This window comes from Gorilla gorilla, chromosome 10 (genome assembly GCF_029281585.2).
Source record: "Gorilla gorilla gorilla isolate KB3781 chromosome 10, NHGRI_mGorGor1-v2.1_pri, whole genome shotgun sequence".
NCBI lineage: Eukaryota > Metazoa > Chordata > Mammalia > Primates > Hominidae > Gorilla > Gorilla gorilla.
In genome coordinates, this window is record NC_073234.2 from 49,547,909 (window position 1) to 49,561,200 (window position 13,292).

Genomic DNA, 13,292 nt, shown 5'->3' on the forward strand with positions numbered 1-13,292 from the left:
GGCTGCTTATATCGGACCTCTTCCATCATGGAAAGGGCAGCAGTTTGTCCTCACCAGAACAGACACTTACTCTGGGTATGGGTTTGCTTATCCTGCATGCAATGCTTCTGCCAAGACTACCATCTGTGGACTCACGGAATGCATTACCCACCATCATGGTATTCCACACAGCATTGCTTCTGACCAAGGCACTCACTTTACAGCTAAGGAAGTGCGGCAGTGGGTTCATGCTCATGGAATTCACTGGTGTTACCATGTTCCTCATCATCTTGAAGCAGCTGGATTGATAGAATGGTGGAATGGCCTTTTGAAGTCATGACTACAATGCCAACTAGGTAACAATACTTTGCAGGGCTGGGGCAAAGTTCTCCAGAAGGCCATGTATGCTTTGAATCAGTGTCCAATATATGGTACTGTTTCTCCCATAGCCAGGATTCATGGGTCCAGGAATCAAGGGGTGGAAATGGAAGTGGCACCACTCCCCATCACCCCTAGTGACCGGCTAGCAAAATTTTTGCCTCCTGTTCCTGCGACATTATGTTCTGCTGGCCTAAACGTCTTAGTTCCAGAGGGAGGAATGCTGTCACTAGGAGACACAACAATGATTCCATTAAACCTGAAGTTAAGATGGCCACCTAGCCACTTTGGGCTACCTCTAAGTCAACAGTTTAAGAAGGGAGTTATAGTGTTGGCTGGGGTGACTGACCCAGACTATCAAGATGAAATCAGTCTACTGCTCCACAATGGAGGTATGGAAGAGTATGCATGGAATACAGGAGATCCCTTAGGGCGTCTCTTAGTATTAGCATGCCCTGTGATTAAGGTCAATGGGAAACTACAACAGCCCAATCCAGGTAGGACTACAAATGCCCCAAACCCTTTAGGAATGAAGATTTGGGTCACTCCACCAGGTAAATAACCACAACCAGCAGTGGTGCTTGCTGAAGGCAAAGTGAATATAGAATGAGTAGTAGAAGGTAGTCGTCAATACCAGCTACGACCACGTGACCAGTTGCAGAAATGAGGACTATTAATTGTCATGAGTATTTCCTCCTTATTTTGTTAAGAACATGTTTGTACATGTATACACTTGTACTAGGAAAATATCTTCATTTTAGTTCTTTTCTTTTTCCTTTATCATGTGACATAAGATTTGTTGACTTCGTATCAGCATTTAAGTGTTGTTAACTTTATGTAATAGCATTCAGGTTAAGGATTAGTGCGCTTCTGGTTGTATGAAGGATAGCTGTATTATGTTAGGCGTAATTAGGACCTTATTATTGTATTTATTTGGAGATTAAGTATGATTTCAGGAGATGTGTACGGGTTCAAGTTGGCAAGGGGTGGACTTGTAATGGTTAATATTAAGTGTCAATTTGATTGGACTGAAGGATGCAAAGTATCGTTTCTGGGTGTTACCAGAGATTAGGCTGGTGCAAAAGTAACGGCAGTTTTTGCCATTACTTTTAATTTGAGTCAGTGGACTGGGAGAGGAAGGCCCACCCTCAATGTGGGTGGGCACCATCTAATCGGCTGCCAGCTCAGCTAGAAAAAGCAGGCAGAAGAAGATGGAAGAAGCTGACTTGCTGAGTCTTCCGGCCTTCATCTCCTCCCGTGCTGGATGCTTCCTGCCCTCGAACATAAGACTGAGTTCTTCAGCTTTTAGACTCTTGGACTTTCACCAGTGGTTTGCCAGGGGCTCTCTGGCCTTCGGCCAGACCAAAGGCTGCACTGTCAGCTTCCCTACTTTTGAGGATTTGAGACTCAGACTGAGCCACTACTGGCTCCCTCCAGCTTGCAGATGGCCTATCATGGGACTTCACCTTGTGATCGTGAGTCAGTTCTCCTTAATACACTCCCTTTCATATATACATCTATCCTATTATTTCTGTCCCTCTACAAAACTCTAATACATTTCTTACTTTAAAAAGATGATTTCTATACTTTTGTTTCTGAACAAATTAATGTTAATAAAAATCCCCATCATCAAAAACATCTTCCTCTTTTTAGAGTACCATTTGAAAATAGGGGGTATGATTTGGTCTGTGGATTTTCTGTGTCACTCAACGATAAGTGGCCAGGAAAGTTTCAAGAGCAGTGGACAAGGGTAGCATTGTCCAAAGTGTGTTTTGTGAGAAATTAGGAGAATGGACTTGAGGCCAGGGGGCTGGGCTTGAACCCCCACTTGCTCACTTACCAGCCACATGTCTTGGGAACCTCTCTGTGCCTCAGTTCCTCAGGATTCTTAGAGGTTTGTTGAGAGGATTATATGAATTAACATATTTAAAGCACTTATTATGGTACCTGGCACATAATGTGTTCCATTTAAATGTGAGCTATCATTATTATTACTGAAAAAAAGGAAACTGTGGTCTAATAAAGGTGGGATGCTATGTTACATTTAAACAGAATTCTTTATTTTTGAGACTAGGTCTCTCTCTGTCATCTAGGAAGTGTAATGGCGTGATCTCAGCTCACTGCAGCCTTGACCTCCCGGGCTTAAACAATCCTCCCACCTCAGCCTCCCAAGTAACTGGGACTACAGGCACATATCACCATGCCTGGCTCATTTTTTTTTTTTTTTCAGAGATAGAGTTTTATCATGTTGCCCAGGCTGGTCTTGAACTCCTGGGCTCAAGTTGTCTGCCCGCCTTGCCTCCCAAAGTGCTGGGATTACAGGCACGCGCCACTGCACCCGGCCCAGAATTCTTTACCGTAGGACTTCCAAGAGAATTCAGTAATGTGCACTGTGAATCCTCAAAGGAAAATTAAAGGCAGTGTTACCTAAAGTAATTTCCTCACGAGATTCTTTTCTTGAGGAGAAATGTATAGGATTAGTGTTCCACATATCAACACACTTTTGGACATGCTGCTCTGGAGGACAGAACTAGAGGGTGGCACGGGCCAAGGGGAGACCCCTGCCTTCTGGTACCTTATAACCACTACACTAGGCCCAGCATGGCCGCTGGAGATCTGGGGCTGGTCCCATGGGTCTTGAGCACTCTCTCTAGTGTAAATGAGTCAAACTTACCTGGAAACAAGGCTGAGTTTTATCACACAAGATGCCTTTCAGGAAGGCAAGGAAACATTTTGGGAGGGCAATCAACAGGGTGGCATTTCCTTCTGCCTGCCTGCCAGGACATCATCCCCCCCCCCCCCCCCACTTTTAGGTTGAAGCAAAATGCACACAGTCACTGTTAAAAAACATGGACTTTGGGATCAACTCGAGTTATGCCTCCACCACCTCCTAGCGAGTGGCTGTGGACATGTATACAGTCCAGATAATAAAGAAGCTTGCTTCCTGGGATGTAATAAGAATCAAATGAGATAACACAGGTGAAGAAACTCTCAAACTGTAGTTGGCCCATAGTAAAATCTCAGTAAACAAGCCCTGCCAGTAACAGCAGCACTACCATGGCCATCACCACCAGAACTTACCTAGACTATTTCATTAACGGCCAACTTAGCAATCATTCCTTTTTTCATTTTATACTTCTATTGTGCTACATTTTTTAATGATAACTTTCTTTTACCTTCCCTGTTAGACTTTAAACTCCTTAAAAGCAAGAACCAATCTTTTTTTTTTTTTCTTTTTTCCCTGAGCCACAGAATTTATAATCCAAGACTACTAAGAACACTCAGTAGAAACTCACTGACCATGGAACCTGCTAGGCAGGCCCCCGAGATGACTCAGGGGCACACATGGACTTAAGCTATGAGGGTATCTTGCCTGCACTTCAGACCTGTGTCATTCATTCCTCTCCTGGGAAATCTCATCCTCACAATCAGTCAGGTCCCCTTTCCCCTTGCCTACTTCCCCAACCCCACTCACCCACAATGGAGAGGATGACTACCACGAAGTCGAAGATGTTCCAGCCAATGGTGAAGTAGTAGTGCCTCAACGCAAACATTTTGAGCACGCACTCACAGGTGAAGAAGATAACAAACACCAGGTTAATCCAGTAGAGGATGTTCTCCATCTGCTTGCTTTGAGTGTCTGTCTCCACCATCATTGTCACCATGTTAAGGCAGATGAGCATCATGATAACAATGTCAAAGGCTTGCTGAGTGACAAAATCAAAGACGATTCCTTGGATTTTGTTCTGGGGAGGAAGGGAAGGAAAAGATAAAAGATTCATGAAAACCTTTCCAAGCCAACCTATGGAAGCTGTCACCCTGCTAATCGAGGTACCCTCTCCCTCCTTTTCTGTAATACTGGTCAGCTCTGCTGCTCTATCAGGAGCATGGATGGAGACCAACATCAATATTACCTCACCGAGAGCTTTCCAAAGTTACCAGCTTCTCTCTGTTTTCTGTTTGTTTTTTTTGAGATGCAGTCTCATTCTGTTGCCCAGGCTGGAGTGCAGTGGTGTGATCTTGACTCACTGCAGCCTCTGCCTCCTAGGTTCAAACAATTCTCATGCCTCAGTCTCCCGAGTAGCTGGGATTAGAGGCACACACCACCACATCCGGCTAATTTTTTCTATTTTTAGCATAGACGGGGTTTTGCTATATTGGCCAGGCTGGTCTCAAACTCCTGGCCTCAAGTGATCTGTCTTCCTTGGCCTCCCAAAATGCTAGGATTACAGGTGTGAGCCATCATGCCTGGCCTTTCTTTCTGTTTTTAGAGATGGGTCTTACTGTGTTGCCCAGGCTGGAGTGCAGTGGCTATGCATAGGCGCGATCATAGCACATAGCAATTCAAACTCCTGGCCTCAGGTGATCCTCCTGCCTGAGCCTCCCAATAAGCTGGGCCTACAGGTGTGCACCACTATACCCAGCTGACCCACTTCTCTTTTGCATCTGTGACACCACACACTCTGGCTGTCGTCCTACTTACCCAGCTGCCCCTTTTTTGGTCTCATCTGCCAGCCATTTCTTCTCTCAATCCCTTCTTTCTCTAAATTTTTGCTCTATGAGAGCTCATCTATTCCTGCTGCTTACGTGATACCTATGTACTTATGCTTAAGCTTTTCTTCTCCAGCCCATACCTTTCCTCTGATCCTGAGTTGCTTACTTGCCACTTCTTCTTGATGACTCATAAGCATCTCAAACTTACCATGTCCAAGCCTCTCACAGTTAAGTCCAAAGCAGAGCCAAGTCTGTTCCCTGCCCCTCACCCAGCTTGTTCCTCTCATCTCAATTATTCATCCAGGCTCTCAAGCCAGGAATCTGGCCATCATCTTTGTCTCTTTCTTCTCCCGCATCTGATCCACTGAAGGGCCTGTTGATTCTTCCTCCAAAATTATAACTTGGGTTCATCCACTTCATTCCATTTTTATTGGCTCTATGCTAACCTGAGCCACCATCATCTCTCATCTGGACTTGTCTGGCCACTTAACTGGTCTCCCACTTCTTCTCTTGCCCTCATCCAATGCAGTCCTCATACAATAGCAAGTGTAATGATTTAAAACAAATGGATCATGGCCAGGTGCGGTGGCTCACGCCTGTAATCCCAGCACTTTGGGAGGCCGAGGCCTCCCAAAATTGATCACTTGAGGTCAGGAGTTCAAGACCAGCCTGGTCAACATGGTGAAACCCTGTCTCTACTAAAAATACAAAAATTAGCCGGGCATGGTGGCAGGCGCCTGTGGTCCCAGCTACTCAGGAGGCTGAGGCACGAGAATTGCTTGAACCCGGGAGGCAGAGGTTGCAGTGGGCTGAGATCACGCCACTGCACTCCAGCCTCGTTAACAGAGAGAGACTCTGTCTCAAAACATAAAACAAAAAACAAATGGATCACATCATTCCCCTACTTAAAACCTTTCAAGAGCTTCCCACTGGGCTTACAACACAATCCCTATTGTTAACCTGGCTTACGGGGAGACACCTGGCACAGTCTGACTCTGCTCATCAATGTCCCTCCTCTGGCTCGCCACCCCCTGGCCACACTGTTTTCTGCTTCTGGGGTCTTGTGTATTCTGCCAGGAATCTCTTTCCCCAGCTCTTTGGTTCTATCTTTTTTTTTTTTTTTTTTTTTGAGATAGGGTCTCGCTGTCTTCCCCAGGCTGGAGTGCAGTGGCATGATATAGCTTACCATATCCTCTGCAGCCTTGACTCCTGGACTCACGCCATCCTCTCACCTCAGCCTTCTCAGTAGCCGGGACTACAGGCATGCTACCAGGCTCGGCTAATTTTTTTTTTTTTTGTACAGATGGGGTTTCACTGTGTTGCCCAGGCTGGTCTAGAACTCCTAGGCTCAAGCAATCTGCCTGCCTCTAGCTCCCAAGTTGGGATTACAGTATGAGCTACCGTGCCCAGCCAGTTCCTTCTCATCCACTCAAGTAGACCCTCCTTAGTGAGGCTTTCTCTGACTACTATATTAAAGTAGATCCACCATTTATAGCCCTCTAGTTAATTTTTTTCCTACAGTCTTCCACATTTTATTGTAGCTGTTTGCTTACTTGTTTATTATCTATCTCCGCAACTATTATAAGCTCCATGACAGCAGTGTCTACCTTTTGTTCATCACATAATGCTTAGTGCACGGTACATAGTAAAGACTGATAAATATTTGCTAAATGAATGTTAATCACTCTTTATTAATGTTTCCTACTTTTTAAAATATTTTATTTTATTTTGTATTTTTTGAGACAGGGTCCCTCCCTATTGCCCAAGCTGGAGTACAGTGGCACAGTCAGGGCTCACTGCAGTCTTGGCCCCCAAGCTCAAGCAATTCTCTTACCTCAGCCTCCTACGTAGTGAGGACCACAGGTACACATAACCACGCCCAGCTACTTTTTACAAAATTTTTTTTGTAGAGATGGGGTCTCATTATGTTGCCTAGGCTGGAAGTTATATTTTAATGTGGAAGAAAATACACTCAGGTTCCCATATGTAAAGTACTAAACAGAACTTTAGAAACGTTAACCCTTTTCTATTCCCTTTAGTCCCATTTCTATCACAAAATGAAGTCTTAACATCAAGGAAATAAAAAACCCCAAATGTTCTCTTTCTTGAGATCCCTTGCTTTTTTGTTTGTTTGTTTGTTTGAAGTACTGAGATACTTGGGCTGGTGCTTATTTTCGGGATTACTTTAACTTGGTGGTTTTCAATCTGCCCTGCAAAGCCCTAGAATTTCTTTTCCTTCAAAAGTTGATGCGGTAGATGTACCACGTGCAGCGTGTGGGGGTGAGGGGAGAAAACGTTCTGGAACTATAACTCTTGATTCAAACATAGTCACTCTACTTTTATTTCTACAAATTAGATTATCAGGGAAGCTTTTGTATTAAAGGTTCTGCTGGGTTTTTTTGGTGGTGTTGTGTCTGTTTTTTAAAGTTGCTAAATGGAAGTTACAGAAGAAGGAACTTTGGGCCTGGCTTTTGGGGGTGATGTCCCATCCAACCGGATATATGGAATCAGGAGCAGGGTATCTCCTTCTCCTTCTCTGAAACAAGACAACCATCACCAATGGAACAATGGAGCAGAATCTCAGCCCCCTAATCTGTTTTATAAAAGGCTCAGCTCAAGAGAGGGAATCAGGGCACCAGACTCCCATAGTTTTACCCTCTTCTGCTCCCACAAATAACCAGAAGCATGATTTTAACTTCTAGATACATCCTGCAAAGACATACTTATTGAGCAGAGAGAAGCTGAAAAAATTATGACCAAATCCTATCCTGAACTGGCAGGAAAGAGAGCAACTTTATTTCATTTTCTCTTGTTGATTTTTGGTTGTCTCTAAAAACATCTCTCTACTAGGGCCAAAGCCAATGTGGTTCACATGCTGATTCTTGGTGGCTGCCCAAGGAAGGCTCAGAGGATAGGTCGAGGATTGATGTAAAAGCCCCCATGCCTTAATCCCTGTTCTTCTGCTGTCCTATTCAGATCTTTTGGATGGGTGGTGAGGAGAGGATTAGGCACAAAGCAGCCAATCACTTACCTTTTTCCTTCCTTTGCAGTAACTCTACCAGTACTTTTCCTATATGGGTTCTCACCAAGGCCTCAGCCTGCACAATGCACTTACCAAGGGGCGGGGAATAGGTTTCTGTGGCTTCTTTGAGCCCAGCTTTTTCATGGCATTGTAGTACTTCTTCTGTTCTTCGGTCATGAAGATGTCCTGACCTCCGAAGTAAAGGAGGGAAGAAGAAAACAGACAATTACAACTGGCTCTCAACATGCTATGGGTTTGGACCTAAGGTTCAATACTGAGAACTGAGGGGAGACCTATCCCTTTCCTTTGTAGCTAATAGCTGTCCCAGAGTGGGGTAGACCTGCGATAATCATTCAGCTCTGAAGAGATACCTGCCTTTGTTTTTAGCTCAGGATTTCTAAGATCTTCCAGTCCCAAGGTAGAAAGGAAATGGACTATCCAATTATAGACCCTCAGAAAGGGTAAACTTGAGAGCAGTGACTCTGAAGGCAGTCATATCTCACAGTCTCATTTTCTGGGGGCCAGCTTTCCTGATACATTCTAGAAAAAACATTTTAGAATAAAAAGATCTTCGTGTCCTGGCTGATACCCAATTTATTTTAGATGATACCCAAAATTTGGAAATTCTGGTGCAAGAAAGCAATTTGGAGGGTGTCTTGGAGTATGCTGGGATAGACTTGACTTACAAAATGAGCAACAAGAGCAATTTTTTCAATTTGCTTTGTAAAACTTGTTAACCATCTAGAACAAGTAAGGAAGTAAACTTTCCAAAGGTGGGTCTCTCAAATCTCAATTTGCTTGTGCTCAGAGATTGACTAGATAATCACAAGTCTAGACAGTTTCTACTTCTTGCGATAGCTATTCATCTGTTTCTTTCCTTTTCATCTCTGTTGCTAGACTGCATTCTCTGACCTACCTGCTTCTGGTGGAGACCAAGACCAGTAATAGGTCTCAAGAATAAAAGACTGCTAGTAAGTGTGGTAAACTACATGCTGCAAAATCCAGCCCCGAACAGAAAGAGTGGGTTGGGGCTAACGTATGGGGGCCAGGGTCACAGTGAGCTAACAATATAGATTTTAGAGAAAGAAAGAGGGACATTTTCTTTCTAGAGATAGGGACAAAAGTGCCTCTTATCTGGGCTGACTTCCAACCACTGGCAATGAGGGGAGGAGACCTATCTTTTTCTTTTGTTGATTGAAGTTATCAATGATGACACCAATGAACAGGTTCAGGGTGAAGAAGGAGCCGAAGATGATGAAGATGACAAAGTAGATGTACATGTAGATATTGTCCTCATACTTAGGCTGCTCATCAGGCTGTCAAAGGACAGGATAAAAGGAAGAGAATCAGCTCCTAGTTTGGAGTTTGACACGCCAAGGCCATCAGCCGTAACTGTGACCATTTGAGCTGCTAAACATCCTGGGGTGGGAGAGCCCTAGATTCTTTCTGCCTGCCTCCTTCTCTACACTGGCATGGCCTGCCTTGAGAGGACACTAGTCGTCCTCCGACTCATATGGAGAACATGCAAATCATGAGGCCACAGGGAGGGAGGGCTGTCTGCTAGGAGCCATACTTTTGCTATGAAGCAGGATTGAAGCATAGACAGCTTCACTGGGGCCATGTAAAAAATCAACAGTCTAATCATTGGGGGCCAATGTAAGAGAGTAATGACTTACTGAGACGAGGAAAATGATCTATAATCAATAACACAAGCAATAAATGCTCCAAAGAGAAACGTCAACTCCTCCATTCCTTCATCCCTTCCTCTTTCTTGGTGGGCTCGGTATACCATGCTGCTTGCTTTCCAGCCATCTGAGAAGGTGGTATTTTCGCCATGTACATCCTTACCTTCCGGGAATCTACAGCTGCATACATGATGTCCATCCAGCCTTTGAAGGTTGCCTGGCAAACAGAGTCAGTCATTAGACGGTGCCTATAAAGGGAGTGGATGGGAGTCTAGGCAGGGGTCCCAAAGGCCAGGCTTAGGTTCAGTGAGAACACAGAACAGGGGTTTGGGTGCAGCCTCCCTTGGACACAGAATTTTCTGTTTGTTACTACAGGTCCCAAGAGGGCTTTGTTCCTGAAAATAACAACAAAGTTTGGCAAATAAACATGTTGACAATGGTAATGGGATTAAGCCTTTATGAAAGGACTCAAAAACATGGGCCTGAGAAGCCTGCCTAAAGTTAGGGAAAACGCTTATGAGTGAATGGCAGGAATCTACTGAAAATGCTTGGAACTTAGCATTCCATTCCACTGAGGAATCATTTTTTTAAAAGGTGGTAAGCAAAAAAAAAAAAAAAAAAAAAAAAGGTGTTAAGCAATGGGGGTCGGAAAAACTCATAGTTAGATTTAAAAGAAAAACAAGATCAGACTTACCCTTTACTAATATACACATGTATAGCCTATGTAGTAGCAATACCAGCTTTATCCTTGACAGTCCCTTCCCAATTCTACTCCTTCAGTCTACTATATCTAGACTGATTTTGGAAACAAATATGGATAATCCATGTACTATTCACCGTGTTTTATGTACTCAACCAGATTCTAAGGTTTTTTCAGGGCACAGGAAGGTCTTTATTCATCTGAGGGCCCTAGTACTGTACTGTCAAGCACAGCATCTTGCATATGGCAGGGACTCTGTGACTACCATGTTTGACTGGCTTGTGGATGTGCACTGGTTTTCTGGAGATGCTCCAATTCAGATTCAATTTGTGGGTCCAGTTTTTTGAACTGGGATACAACAGCAAAAAAGCTTTGGGGTAGGAAAAACTACAGTTCATTCCATGAACTTTGCCTTCTACTATGAGTTGACAGTGAGTGTTTACTATATGTAAGGTTAGGTTGAGAGCTTCATCTGTGTTATTGCAGTTAGTCTCCCAAGAACTGTATGATATAGGCATGGAAATATAGTAACAAAAATACTTAATAGCAATTTTCATTAATTAAGCATGGTTATATGCTGGGAATTGTGCTAAGAAAGTTTTAAAAATCACAAATCCTCTTAACAACCACGCAAAGTGTCATTATCTATATTTAATAGATGAAGAAACAGAGAATCAGAGAGGCTGAATAATTTGTCCAAAGTTACATATCCAGTAAGTATCAGAGTATGTTCAAATCTATAACAGTCTAATTTCAAAGCCTACGAGCTTTCACTGCATTATGTTGTCTTGTCACACATTCTGAAACACTGGGGAGAGAGGCAGTGAAAACTAAGCACGAAAGAATGAAATTAGGCAAAAGAAAATTATCTAGATAGTTAAATCCTTCCTTACTGTGATACATTAATCTGATACCTTTCTCTGGGGTGGAGCTGAGGTGAGTGTGGCACCAAGGCACTGCCATGGTTTTTTCCTAAGTTAACTGGAGTGTGGTGAGTATGTACTATTATTTTGCTCCATCACAATTGCCATTACTTTTTTGTCTATGTGCTTATCTTGATTTTTTTTGCCCTTCTCTTTAACTGCACTCTCTGACCGGGAAGGGAAGATGATCTCTCTGCCACTTTATTACACTGCAGGAATCTTTATTTGTTGCTGGGCACAGCTCTGTTCCCGAGCACAATGAGAGATTTCCTTTGAGTGAGATCTTGTAGAAGTCAGAGAATACTCATGAAAGGTATCTCTCTGAAACTGGTTTGGGGAACAATACTGTTTTCTTGGACTTACTGAGAATAATCCTGATTCTAGAAGTAGGGTTGAGAAGAAGCCAAATGGGATTTGTGCTAGCTGCCTGAATTTCACAGAACTGAAAAAACAAAAACAAAAACATTACTTACTACTTGAAGAAGGGCCAGGTATCCTGCCCCAACATTGTCAAAGTTGATCTTCACGTTCTTCCATCTGATCTCTGTATTGTTCCCCTCCATAAGCTTTTCACATTCAGTTTTATTGTTGACATCTTCAATTTCAAATCGGATTTCAGAAGTCTCATTAAAGCAGTAGTGGTACTTTCCCGCAAACAAGTTAACTCCCATGATGCTGAAAATCAGCCAGAAGATGAGACACACCAGCAGCACATTCATGATGGAGGGGATGGCGCCCACCAAGGCATTCACCACCACCTGCATTGGAAGGGGAGGTTGCTCAGTGTTGGGTGGAAATGAGAGCAAGCACATTTTTTGATTTCCAGGAGGGGAATGACATTGTGTGGCTTGTTCTGTATGGAAACATTACATTCCCTTTGGAATTAGAGTAACTGGACAGACTGACAAGTAGGACCAAAAATTTCTAAGTCTAGGACTATATTGAAGGAATTTTAAAAAGTTACATCTTTATTTTGACTAACACAAATTCCCCAGCCAAGCTGACCTAGGTCTTCTTTCCTATGCATCAGCCTGGGACTGAAAAATTATTTCTTAGTCCAGTCTCCCTCTTCCTCAATTCATAAAATATGCCCAATGGGAAAATATGAGTAACTTTCAGCTTGCTAGTTGCCTTTCAACAGACATTCCCCCTCTGAAAAACAAGGTATAATTGTTCAAAATCACAGAGAACTACCCGTTGTGGTTAATAGAGAGCCAGTTAACAGTACATAATGTCTCTTTTATGACTACGCAAGACCAGTTATTTTATTTCAGGCAATAGCTGAGCATGCATATTTTGCAGGCTCAAGAAAAAAAAAAAGCTATATTCCCTCTACCAAATAGTATAAAATAAAATCTGAACAGATGTGCTTTCACTCAAGGTTCATTATACTTCTCCAGCCTTTTTATTCTGACTTTGTAGGCTTTTAAATCAGAGTCGCTCCCTGCTTGGCTAATGCTGTCGTCTCTCTGCTCATTCCAGGGCTTGACTCCACTCATCACAGTGTATTAGAAACAGGGATGACTTAAGGTTTTTAAGAGAGTTTTGGGTTAGATCATTACTGCTATTGAAACTAAAAAAATTGGCATATTGTTAAAAGTCACTGACTACAGTAAGCTCAGGAATAAAAAAAAAAGCAAAAGAAAAAAACCCCTTAGGAATCAAAGTTTCTGGGTTGTTTTCAACTTTGATTTTGCTTTACAGTATCAGTCAGAGCAGCACACAATTTAGAGTTTAGGGTTTCCTTATCTTCTGGTTTTGCCTTAGACTGCATTGTCACTCATCAGGACATGTGGCTGATCAGAGCTACCTGTTCTATCTTGTGTAAAAAATGCAATGATATTCTTCTGCTAAGGAGTCACTCTTCCTTTTAGATTAAAATATTCATTTTGTGTTTCTCCAATTCATATATTAGGGCCTTTAGACTGAGAGGCAGTTATTTCTTAATTCTTAGACCAAGAAATCTCTTCTAGATCTGACAGCTCTGTCATTAAAGTGTTTATTACTTTGTTTATTAAGTTGAGCAAGGAAAGCCAGGATATCTGAAATCTGGAAAATCTTCACTTTTTTTGGAGAATGATATTCATATTTATTTATGTTACCAAATTTGT

At 42.8% G+C, this 13,292-nt stretch overlaps 1 protein-coding gene across 8 annotated transcripts in view; it reads right to left on the reverse strand.

Moving 5' to 3' along the window:
* The window catches only part of SCN8A (sodium voltage-gated channel alpha subunit 8), a 216,870-nt gene that overhangs the window by 10,273 nt on the left and 193,305 nt on the right, over window positions 1-13,292 (reverse strand). For all 8 annotated transcript variants that reach the window (XM_063693978.1, XM_063693979.1, XM_055357183.2 and 5 more), the window contains 5 exons: window positions 11,655-11,939; window positions 9,722-9,775; window positions 9,052-9,189; window positions 7,967-8,071; window positions 3,833-4,103 (listed from right to left, as the gene is read on the reverse strand). In XM_063693978.1, the coding sequence (XP_063550048.1) occupies window positions 3,833-4,103; window positions 7,967-8,071; window positions 9,052-9,189; window positions 9,722-9,775; window positions 11,655-11,939 (853 nt within the window). The remainder of the gene's footprint in view (window positions 1-3,832; window positions 4,104-7,966; window positions 8,072-9,051; window positions 9,190-9,721; window positions 9,776-11,654; window positions 11,940-13,292) is intronic.